General features: G+C 38.4%; 1 protein-coding gene across 2 annotated transcripts in view; it reads left to right on the top strand.

The window, feature by feature from the left end:
- Positions 1–12,813, top strand: part of Fancl (FA complementation group L) — a 76,405-nt gene that overhangs the window by 62,988 nt on the left and 604 nt on the right. Inside the window, exons 8-12 of one of the 2 annotated variants that reach the window (XM_041669653.1) lie at positions 7,367–7,517; positions 9,782–9,865; positions 10,114–10,159; positions 10,246–10,327; positions 11,645–11,761. In XM_041669653.1, the coding sequence (XP_041525587.1) occupies positions 7,367–7,517; positions 9,782–9,865; positions 10,114–10,159; positions 10,246–10,327; positions 11,645–11,761 (480 nt within the window). The remainder of the gene's footprint in view (positions 1–7,366; positions 7,518–9,781; positions 9,866–10,113; positions 10,160–10,245; positions 10,328–11,644; positions 11,762–12,813) is intronic. The other variant, XM_041669654.1, reaches the window with a different exon arrangement.

Raw genomic sequence — 12,813 nt, 5'->3', positions numbered from 1 at the left:
TTTCTTCTATAATTTTGTTGAATATATTTTCTGGGTTTTTGAGGTGTAATTCTCCTTCTTCTACCCCTCTTATTCTTAGGTTTGGTCTTTTCATGGTGTCCCAGATTTCCTGGATGTTTTGTGTTAAGAATTTGTTGGATTTGCTGTTTTCTTTGATCAATGAGTTTATTTCCTCTATAGTATCTTCAGCATCTGAGATTCTTTCTTCTAGCTCTTGTATTCTGTTGGTTATATTTGCCTCTGTAGTTTCTGTTAGTTTACCCAGAGTTTTTATATCCAGCTATCCCACGGTTTGTGTTTTCTTCATTGCCTCCATTTTGGTCTTCTAGTCTTGAACTGTTTCCATTATCTGTTTGATTGCTTTTTCTTGGTTTTCTTGGGTATATTTGAGAGATTTATTCATTTATTCTAACTTTTTGTTTGTCTTCTCATCCATTTCTTTAAAGGAATTTTTCACATCTTGCTTAAGGGCCTCTATTATTTTCATAATGTTACGTTTAAATTCGATTTCTTCTTCTGGAATAGGGTGTTCAAGTCTTCTTGTTGTGTGTTCACTGGATTCTGGTCTTGTCATGTGGCTTTTCAGGTTGTTGGAGTAATTCTTGCATTGGTGTGTGCCCATCTCTTCCTTCAGATGCAGCCAGGAGAGTCTTTGCGTCTTGGTCCAATCTTTGCTGTTACTGTCTGTGTACTTGGGGGATTTTCTTGGTCTTCCCTCTCTTAGGATCCCTCAGCACTGGAGCTGGATCTAAGGACCCTGCAGATGGAAAGGAGTGCTTAGGGGCAAGATGGGATGGGATGGGGTAATTAGAAAAAGCCAGTAGCTGGGGAGACACCCCGCTGAATGACTAGAAACGTTTAGGGAAATAGATGAGGCCTGTATTCCATTCCTGGGACTATCCAGCTGGGTGGGCATACACTTATCCCTCTGGATGGATCTCTTCAGTGCAGAAGCAGGAACTCTTTCTGGGCCAAGGACCTTACAGACAATAGGGAAGGCTTGGGGGAGGCAGGATCATGTGGAACAAAGAAGCCCCTGCAGCAGGAGCTGGAGGGACCCTGTACTCCATTCTTGGACCATCTGGCCAGGCAGGCACACACTTACGTCTCTGGATGGATCTCCTCAGTGCAAGAGCAGGGTCGTTTGTAAATAGATGAAATCCCAGATCTGTTCAAGGGGGTGTGACTTTTCCACACCCATCCTCAGCCATGCGTTCAGGTTCATGCATGTTCCTAGCAGTGGGCTTAGGTTTGGATTATTGTAGTGTAGCTATTACTAATATAGTCTCACTTTTTTTTACTTGAGTTTTCATTTTTTACTGCATATTTCAAGTTGATAGAAAGACTTTATTAAGATATCAATATATCAACTATAGCAATAGTTTTGGTGACATCTCAACTTGTTTACATTACAAAATAGAGTTGGCTTTTTTATTTCAAAAAATATATTCCTTATTTCCCTTGTAAAAATTAATGAATTTTGACTTTAACTTTGGCCACATTGTTTTTGTTTTGTTTTGTTTTAGTACACCTTTGTAAGTATTATTGCTAACATATTGAAATAACTTAGTATTTTAATTGGATAATTTCAAAGTAAGGTTTTGTGTGTGATTTGACAACCAAGTTGAACAACTTGAGTCTATTTGCTGGCTTTTTGTGGGATTGTTTTACTCCAGTCTCCCATGTCAGGACAGTTGCTAAAAGAAGTGTTCTCATCCTTCTTTGTCTGGATTGGGTGTGTATCTAGGATTGAAACAGTTATTCTGTAAGTCCCTCTTGTGAAGTCTCATAATGGTTTTCAGGGCTTAAGGTTCACTTTTTTTTAAATTTATTTATTTATTTTTTGCCATCTATGTCTGGTCTGAAGGTTACTTGTGAATTATTTTTCTTCCATAACCTGTTGTTTTCTTATTTTAAAAGTGTATTGTTCAAAATGCAGTTAGAATTTTTGTAAGTAGGGGAAATGCCCAATGTGTTTCTAAATACTTTCAAACAAAGAACACTACTATAAAAAATGTTTTTTCATTTCTTTTGAATGAGTTAAACATTAGGTAAGTAGTGAAATAAGTCACAGATTTTAAATGCACTGATGTAGATCTAGATGGGACAAGGGGAAGGCCAGACATACTGATTTTAGAACTAGCTGTGTAGTTTAATTCAGTGAGTTTCTCTTGTGAGTTTTCTTTTACTTACATCTGTACCTCAGTGTGACACGCCATAAAGATATTCCCCTTCATGTTTGAAAGGTTATTTTCAGACATAAGGTCTAGTTTCAGTTCTTATCCTCTAACCCCATCCTTGAAACTCAGTAGTTTAAAAGACTTGAAGCCATTTCTGCTAACAGAGCCAAAAAGGCATTGGACTCTACAGACTTACTGCAGTGATGGGATCGTGAGTGTGAGGATGTCCATTCGTCGGCCTCTAAGGGACACTTTTCTCCCATTCTCACTTCTTTTGAATGAATACATCTATACTGATTTCAGACTTGGTATATATCCTGATTATTTGAGACAGTAAAACCCTAGTTCTTTTTAAACTGCTCTATAAAAACTTTTAGCAAATAGTTGTATCTTTTAAATACATCACAATATTTTATGAGAAACACTTTCCTTTCCTAAAGGAAAAGTATAAATTATATTTTGAAATCAGTCATGGCTTATTTAGTGAAGTGTAAGGAAATGCAGACCTTGGAGATAAAATTCAGTAGCAGACACTTGACTAGTGTGGTCTGTGTCTTTGGTTGAATGCCCAGCTTAGCAAAAAAACAAGTAAAATACAACAAAAAGAATCTTCATACTGTTGTACTAATTAGGTTTGCAAAGCTTGCTAATTTGCTAATGTTTAAAGATAGTCCAATCATAAATACCACTGTGTTTAATTTCATTTTGTAGTAAAAAAGAATAACTTTTAGTAAAATTATAAGTGTATGCCCAATGCATTGTGTATGACAAACATCAATATGTTTATTCATATATTTCACTTAATGTGATTTCTGTTCATTTGATAGCATGTGCCATGTGGTTATATGAAGGCGTAAGTCACAAACAATGCCATACCAGTTTGGAATTATGATTAATAGGGTGGTATTTATTTAAAGGGGAAAAAACTTACAGATCACCGTCCCAGACAACAGCCCTCTGCACAACCAGGAAGGGAGTCTAGTCACTGGCGGAGCAGGAAGTGAAGAGAGAGAGGAGAGGGAAGTGGCCGCTTTTTTAAAGGGAGAGAGACCGCGCACCAATGGGCTGGTATCTCAGGGGCTATAGGCTGGAGGAGCGGTAGGACGTCCCGCAACACCTCCCCCTTTTGTTTAAATAAGAGAGTTCTAAACCTACTATGAAATTATATACAATAAGTACAAATATCCTATTCTAATTAGCTTAGGTCTTGTATAATAAATAACTTGGCCAAGTCATGAGAGAAAGTAACTACATTTATATAGTCTTCAACCCTATCAAAGATCTGAGAAGGGAAATAATGTTACCTGGGTAATTAGGAAGTTCAGTAAAACAACTTCCAAAACATGCAACAAATCACAGAGACAACTAGCTACCTGGGCAATCACCCAAAGTCACGTTAGCAGCGTTGAAGCAACCAACTTTGGCTAAGGCCTAACATAACTGACATACCATTTTCAAAGGCAAGCAACTTTTCAAAACTATCTTACCCTGTCTTGGCAGGATATGACAGTCCTGTTTTATCCATAGATGCATGCTCTGTATCTCTGTCAGTGGTTGAGGTATGGGCATTTCTTTGCCCAAAGGCCAGTTCTGCCAAAAAGAAAGGCTCCAGGTGGAGTGTCTTTGGTGCTCAACATTCTCTCGGGAATAGAGCGGTGTTGCCAGGAGCAAGTGTGTCTCACTACCACAAAACTCTGAGTTAGATTAAAGGCCATTTTCTACAGCTCTTTGAAGAAGTTGAAGATTATCTATCTATACTGAGTATAATCTCTATATATCTAAAGAACCTGATTAGTCTAATTATAAATGACAAACTTAGATGACTATTAATCTATATAATTCTCAATATCTATCTAACTTAAAGACTAAGACAATGAACGACTGTGAAACAAATGAGGACAATGACCTCCAAATATAAACAATGTACAAATATACATTGCTGTAGGTAAATATATGTCAATACCCAAACATTATATAAGTATCTTAATCAGAGGTAGAAATGTACACTGCAATATGGTAAATATATACAATATATATATCAATACAGTATATGTCAATACATAAAAAAATGTTTTAAACAGAGATAGAAACATGCATGCATACAATAGTCAATATAATTTAACTTTGTATCAATATACAAGAATCTATACCAATATATTTGTCTAAAAACAGTAACTTACAATTACAAATCTATTATCCCATCATCCCTCTTTTTTTTTTTTTGACTCATCCTCCACACGTAATTCATCATTTAGACCATTATTACTTTTTACAGCAGAAATTGGAGCTTTTAATTTTCTTGGTGAGGCACGTTCTCCACTGTGACTGGGAATGACTGGGCCACTGTTGGCTTGGGGGCCTGCGAGAGGCCCCCCAAGGAGTTTCCCGATGATATCAGATTGCCCCGTCTGTCTGTTGTTGACCTGCATTCGTTGGACCAATGCCAGCCTTTACCGCATCTCCTACATATACCTGAAGGCCTAGGTCTCCTATTTTTGTCCTTCCCAGAAGAGATATTATTCCTAGAAATTCTTTGCCTGCAATTCCTTTGCAAATGTCCTAATTTACCACAATTAAAACACCTGGCAGTTTGATATCTCCTCATTGCTTTGGAAATCGCTTCTCCTACCCAAGATTCATCATTATAGCTAAACGTCTCAACATTCATCGTATGCTGAATCCATTCATCCATAGGTGCTGATCTAGACTTTAAAGGCCCAATTATCTTTTTGCATTCTATGTTTGCATTCTCAAAAGCTAGAGATTCAAGAAGTATTCGTCTGGCTTCTGGGTCTGTTACCCCTATGTCCAGAGCCTTAATTAATCTTTGCAAAAAGTCAATAAAGGGTTCTCTCTGTCCCTGCCTAATTCTGGTATATGATTCAACCCTTTTTGCTGGATCTTGTATCCTATTCCAAGCATTTAAAGCTGCTTGGTGACATAGACACAGTACTTCATCATCATAAAAAGCTTGGACCTGTGGATCAGCATATTCTCCTGCACCAAGAATTTGATGTTGGGAATCCTCAACACCTTTTGCTCTTCCTTGCTGTTCCATATGTTTGGATTCTTCTCTGAAATAAATTCCAAATATCAAGGAAGGTCCATTATCTAAAACTGCAGACACTAACTAATGGAAATCATGGGGGGTAGCTCTAGCATTAGAAGCCCAAGTCCTTATCATTTCCTTTACATATGCATTGTGCAAGCCAAAATTAACAACAGCTTGCTTAATTTCTTTCAGATCATTCATTGCTATTGGCGTCCATCTAGCTTCTCTGACTCCCTTTGAGCCTTTAGAAGTTGATGCTTTGTCAGAATTAAGTATAGGGTATGTCGCTAGAACCCTGGGTAAGCCAGTTCTAATAGCTGGTGGAGGCAATGTATCCTGTCCTTGTGCCTCCTTACTCTGTTCACCAGCTGCAATAATTTCTCCAATCTTTTGAAATCTTTTTATCATTGTCTCTCTTAAATCCTGAATCTCCTGACCTGTATATATTTCCAGTGATTTCACTGAGGTATCAATTTTTTGGTCCCCATTCTGCACTTGTGATTCCAAAGCTTTAATTTTTTTCCTTCAAAGATAACATGTCCTCCTTAAACTTTTCTTGTGTATCATGTAGATTCCCATCATGGAGGTACATTCTGTCTGTTACCTTATCAAAACTTTGTGATAAAGTCTGAAGGTCAAATTCAACAGCCTGAACCCTTTCAGGTAACTTTCTAATACCCTTGGATATGGAGTCAATTTTGTCTGTCATAGTATCCACTTGTTCAGATAACCTCTGATTTTCAATAATTTTAATCCTGTCAATTAGTTGTTCATTATTAGTTCGTAAAGATTCTATCGTTCTTAGGAGTGCCATATTCTTCCTTAATGACAGAATATGGAAAAGAAAACTGAAACCTAGTAACAAGCAAATTAAGGTATCCCCATAATCATATAAACCTTGTATGACGTAATCCATTGTATTAGTAAATATAAATTTACTAATCCATTGTATTAGTGAAAACAAAGCAGTAAAATTTGCGTTAGAAATGAAAACTGCCATATTACCTATTATCCAGCAGGTGGCGCTGTTGCGGAGTCGCGATGAAAACGGGGTTCTGTTTCAGTGCCTTAGTAGATGTTAAAAACTGGAAAATGCGAGTTTCTCAACAAAGTAAATGTAATTAAATCAATTCCAGAGACGGAACCAGAAACCCAGAATCCCGGGGTAGAGAAGAGCAACCTGGAAGCCGCTATGCCTCCATGTGACAGAGTCACCCTGAGGGGTTGCAGCTTTCAGCAACCGGCAACCGCATGCTCTGGTTCGCGCCACTTAAGAGCTGTGCTTGGAAGGGAGATTTAAAAACGACTCAGAAAAGAGCAAACCTTGTGGGCAGAGACTACGCGGGCCTGTGGAGTTTAAATCCACGTGGGGAGGCAGACGATAGGGTGCGTGGGGAATTGAAGTCAATCTGAGGTGTCTAAAGAGAAAATATAAAGAACTGCAGCAAGAAATGCCAGTGCGTGATGATTTATATTAAGCTTCTGGCTCCACGCACAAAACACAGGCCACAAGGCCACCACCACAAGGTGGCCGCCAGCCGCTGCAAGGCACAGGCAGCGGCTGAGGAAGGGAGGCTAGCGCCAAGCCGAACTCGCGGCCGGCAGCCGAGTGGGGGAAGGAGAGGTCCTAACACCAAACGTTGGGTGCCCACTGAAGGCGTAAGTCACAAACAATGCCACACCAGTTTGGAATTATGATTAATAGGGTGGTATTTATTAAAGGGGAAAAAACTTACAGAACACCGTCCCAGACAACAGCCCTCTGCGCAACCAGGAAGGGAGTCTAGTTGCCGGCAGAGCAGGAAGTGAAGAGAGAGAGGAGAGGGAAGTGGCCGCTTTTTTAAAGGGAGAGAGACCACCCCCCAATGGGCTGGTATCTCAGGGGCTATAGGCTGGAGGAGTGGGAGGACCTCCTGCAACAGTTATATAAAGACCATTCCTGATAATGTGTAGACCCATGCATAACACAGGTCATGCTACTGGGGTAAAGTATGAATGGCAAGGAAGTGTGATTCTGTCAGTCCACATTCTGGGGGAAGTGAGACAGCCTCAGAGGACTGAGTGCACTGTTTTGAGTGGAAACCAATCAGCTGTTTGTGGAGCTCATTAACTTCCCAGCTTCTGCCTTTCACAGAGCTCCTTGGTAAATGTCCACAGTCAGTTCTTGGCGGCACTGGACTCACTGAAGGTATTCTGGGATGTTATGGATGAAATTGATGAGAAGACCTGGGTTCTGGAACCAGAAAAACCTCCCCGGAGTGCAACAGCACGCAGGATTGCATTGGGTAGGGAAGGAGAATGAGAATGTTTTCAGGTGTTTTATATTGTTTGCAAAAATGTGTTTGAAAATGGCATTTAAAAATCTTAGATGAAACTTCTTTATATGGAGTCAGCTTTTGAAACTCTGGGAACTAAAACCTGATTTTTATTACTATATAGTTAATAGTAATTGCTTTAGGTAGAAAGGCAAGTTCTAAGGTATTTCGGAAGCCACATTCAGATAGCGTTTTAATTAATGTTAGTTGGCAGAAATTGTGGGGCAGATAATTCAAAATGGATGCTATGCAGACTAGAAGCCTGTATTAGAAATAATGATGTCTTCATCTTCTGTTGAAGCCAAAATTTGGCAATACTTTCTGACAATAAATAGAGGGGAAATCCAGGCAGTAGTGGCACACGCCTTTAATCCCAGTACTTGGAAGGCAGAGGCAGGTCGATTTCTGTGAGTTTGAGGCCAACCTCATCTACAAAAGCTAGTTCCAGGACAACTAGTGCTACACAGAGAAACCCTGTCATGAAAAATCAAAATAAAAAACAAACAAACAAACAAACAAAAAAAAAACCACAAACCACCACCACCAACAAAAACAAAATAGAGAGGGAAGGACACTAAATTGGGTCTTGCCACTGACAGTAAACCTAAGGCTCCATGTGAGCACTGAGGTGATGGGTTCCTCCTTTACTGTACAGGAGCAGGTGTGCAGTTCTCATGGTCTGTAGCCTGTCAGATGGCTGTTTTCAATATTTTAGAGTTCAACCCCTGTAAAAATTTTAGATTTTTCAACTATATTTCTCAGCACATTATGGTAATATCTGCTTCTGGTCTGCCCATTTAAGTTTTTTTTTAGTCTGCTTAAATGCTACTGTAAAGAATATGTTCCAGTAGACATTGTGAAACAGTTATATGAATTTGACAGAAGTCAGTGAAGGGCGCCTATACTTTCTATATGGCATAGCAGGAGGGTGGGGCTGCAGAGCATAGGAATGCAGCTCTTTACTAGCAAGAGTGTTGCTGTCTAGTCTGGGAAAGTCTAACAGCATTTCATTTGGAATAATCAATCAACTATAATATATTTGTTGGCAAGTAGATGGTAAGAGTGAAAACATTCTTAAGAGAAATGTCATGATTTCTAATCATCATGGCCCCGTTAAAATAATTATCCTTGAACTATGCTTTCTAGTAGATTTCTTGAGCTGTATTTATGCTTTGTATTTCTTTTCGCTCTTCTTCCTGCTTCAGGCAATGATTTGCTGTCTTCGGGCCAAGCTTTGAGTTGAAAGATGTGTTCGTAAGGCCATTGCCTCGGAGACAGCCTTTTCTGGTCTTTAGCAGACAACATTGCTCTAGGCTAGTGAAAAGTGTGTGTCCCTGTACTGGCAAATGAAGTGGGCAATTTTAATTTTTCTCATTGAATTGACTGCACCACATATCACTGTTTTACTTTCGCCATTCCTTTTTGCCAGTTTGTGTATTTAAATTTATTATTTCCCACTTTATCAAAAAGCTTATAGAATTTATCATACCGCTTCTGTTATAAAAAGTGAGTTCAAATTGATCTTCACTATGCCACATACCTTCACCAACTGGTGGAATTTGTACATACTCAGTAGAGTTAAACCTGTAAGAGAATCTAGTGCTAAGTGAAGTCATTTTTCTTAGCTTCAAAAATAGCTTCTTTGAGTCATTAAGTAAGAGAAACATCTGTTTTTATATGAATTAAACATTTGTTAACTTACAAGGAAAAGTCTCAGCTTTGTGTCAAGCATATTCACTAAGTTTTTATGCAAGTTTTCTTAGACATGTCAGTTTTTAACAGTTGTAACATTAGTTTTTCTTACTTTTGACTATAATTATATGAAATATTGAGTTTGTAAAGAAAGTTATAAAAAGTAATTTAGCTCATTACTTAAGTGTATGATATTTTTATATATTAAAGGCCTCTATAATTCCACTGAAATTTTTTTATTAAACTTTACTGGAACATAATTAGCAGAATATCAATTTAAGTTAATCATATAAATTTTGGTCTTGTCTTTTGAAACTTGAGGTCCTTGAATCTTTAATGATAGACATAATTTCAAAAATACTTCTCACTGTTAAAAAATGGTATATTTGCCTCTACACAGCACTAAAATAAAAACAAAAATAAAAATCAATTTGACTAGTTTTTCCTAAGAATAAAATAGGTGGCCAGGTCAGCATGTCCTGAGTTTGTACTGGTTTGCTTGATGAGCTGCCCACATCTAAAAGCCTCTTCTTTCATTTCAGGGCATAATGTTTCCATCAACATAGAGGTAGACCCTAGGCACCCTACTATGCTTCCTGAGTTCTGCTTTCTTGGAGCTGACCACGGTATGAGATCTTAAAGTTAAGGATCTGGAACAGATTCATAAAATCCTGTCTGACATTAAATATTTAAAAATATTAATATTACCATTGTTCTAAATGTATTTCTCATTCTGAATTATATACTTTAGTTAATAGATAATTTATATTTTAAGCCAACTAGCGAAACAAATACTGTAGCAGCTGTGTCTTTGCGAAACAAGATCAACCAAGCCTAAATTATTAAAACTTTTTCCCACTTTTTAATATTTAAGTGACAAAACCACTGGGAATCAAGCTGAGTGGGAACCTACATTTATGGTAGGTACCTTGGCAATGTAATTGGTACTGTTCTGTGCCTTAACAAACTTTATAGGGAATTTTTTTCTCTGCATTTTCATTTTCAGGGATCCAGAAAATAGTCTGTTACAAAATTTGAAAGATGTTTTAGAAATTGACTTTCCAGCTCGTACTGTCTTGGAAGGATCTGTAAGTTTAATTATTGTCTTAATAGGCTACATTTTGTGAATAATAAAATTTAAATGCTTCTCTTAAAAAATCTGCAGGAATTTTGTAACACAGACCTCAGTTACAAGAAATATTTCTATCTATGAACTTGTTAACCTCCGCTAGGTGGTAACATTGGCATCACTGAACTTGTTAACCCCCACTAGGTGGTAATATTGGCATCACTGATCTTGTTAACCTCTTCTGGGGGTAACATTGGCACCACTGAACTTGTTAACCTCCACTAGGTGGTAACATTGGCATCACTGAACTTGTTAACCTCCACTATGTGGTAACATTGGCATCACTGAACTTGTTAACCTCCACTAGGTGGTAACATTGGCATCACTGAACTTGTTAACCTCCACTAGGTGGTAACATTGGCATCACTGAACTTGTTAACCTCGGCTAGGTGATAACATTGGCATCACTGAACTTGTTAACCTCCACTAGGTGGTAACATTGGCATCACTGAACTTGTTAACCCCCGCTAGGTGGTAACATTGGCATCACTGAACTTGCTAACCTCGGCTAGGTGGTAACATTGGCATCACTGAGCTTGTTAACCTCCACTAGGTGGTAACATTGGCATCACTGAACTTGTTAACCTCCGCTAGGTGGTAACATTGGCATCAATGAACTTGTTAACCTCCGCTAAGTGGTAACATTGGCATCACTGAACTTGTTAGCCTTCGCTAGTTGAGTTTCATGTGCTTTGTTCATGGTCTTCATCAGCAAGTGCCTAATGACAGCTACATGTATGAGAAGTACAAAGGACGAACACTACTGAGATGTTTGGTCTTTTGCACTGTCAGCTTATAGATGGCTACAGTACAGTTTTAAGCTTACTGTAAGTTTGTGAAGAGCAGCAGTAGTTTTCAGTGGCGAGCAGCACCATTGGTACTGTAAAGATAATGAAGACGGGGTTGACTTTGGACTGAGCCATAGCGATCAACACTAAATGATGGCGATGGTTTTCTTTTCCCTCTGCTGTAGAATTGTGCGATTTTGTGTTCACTAGCTGATGTCAGATCTGACTTTGTGTATACACAGACATGATTATGTATATGGAAAAAGTGCTAAAATGCAAACATTTTGCCAGCCAAAGATGAAATCTATTGTATTTGAGTGCACAAGGGAGCACTATGCAAATGACTAGGTGTTATAACCTACATGTATGTTCCACAATACAGAAACACAAACAGATATAAAAACTAATATTAAGTAATGCTATTCTTTCTTCCTAATCTACCATATGCTCATTAGACAGACATGCTAACAAAAACTTTTCTTTTGAAGGACTTTAGTATGGATTGTGGGATCTGTTATGCCCATCACCTTAATGGTGCCATTCCTGATCAAGTGTGTGATAATCCCCAGTGTGGACAGCCTTTCCATCAAATGTGCTTGTATGAGGTAAAGCTGGCAACCATGTACATATGAAATAGAGTCTAAAATCTGTTTACTAAGGCATTTCCCTCCTTTGCCACAAACCCCTACTAGTTAATTTTACATGCTCATGGGCTTTATTTCTTCATCTTGGATTCTATTGAGTGTGCCAGAGAATCCCAGGGAGAAAACCAATAACACACTGGTGACTAGCAATATTAACCCATAATGAACTGGTGGTAGGTATAACTGAAATCTCCCTAGTCTGCCAGCATTATGCAGATTCTCTAGATCTGCCAGATGAGGGCGATGAGACGGGAGTGGAGTGAGGACGTTAGGAAGTAGTGCATGCTACTTTGCAGGCTGCATATAAGTATGGACTAAATACAGCAATTCTCCTTTGAAAACTCAAAGGTTTCTATGACCTGAGCATCTCTCAGCTTTTTATTATCTTATCTACATGACTTACGGCAGCCTTCATCTCTCAGTCATTTCATTCCTGTAGGACACAGCTCATATGATTAACTGTCTGCATCCATAGCACCTTACAGGGGAAATGCCATTAGCTTTCAGTCTCTCCCTTTTGACATAGGTTTAGTATGTAGTTGGTGCCATTTACCCTTTCTTAATGGGAAACTTAGGAATAGTCAATTTACCTAAGAAATACCAGATCTACTTGGGAAATTCTAATGGAATCTGTACTTTCTTATTTTTCAAAACTGTTGCCTTATACTTGTAATCAGTGCAGTGAAAATTAACCCATTGTTGAGTTAAGATCATAATCTCGAAACCCTAAGATATATTTTATAAAGTAATTGTTGATAGGTCATTAATTGGCTTAGGAATGTGAACCACAGGAGCTTGCATGAGTCTCTGTGTGTCTGTTTTGCATGTAAAGTGCGTGATTGTCAGCCAAGTCTTAAAGGGCACATAATTTGCTTATACTAGGAATTTACATACCAAGTTTTAATGCTGATTTCCCAATTATTCAATGTAATAATAACTGGGCATGGGCTCAGACAAGGTTTCCCTTTCATAAAACAAAACGAGGCCGAGTCAGTCTGGGGTGGCCAGCATGT

This window comes from Microtus oregoni, unplaced genomic scaffold (assembly GCF_018167655.1).
Source record: "Microtus oregoni isolate MIOR12 unplaced genomic scaffold, Mior012 000019F_ref0000042, whole genome shotgun sequence".
Classification (NCBI taxonomy): domain Eukaryota; kingdom Metazoa; phylum Chordata; class Mammalia; order Rodentia; family Cricetidae; genus Microtus; species Microtus oregoni.
The sequence above is the reverse complement of the archived record's forward strand: the minus strand, read 5'-3'. Positions and strand labels throughout refer to the sequence as shown.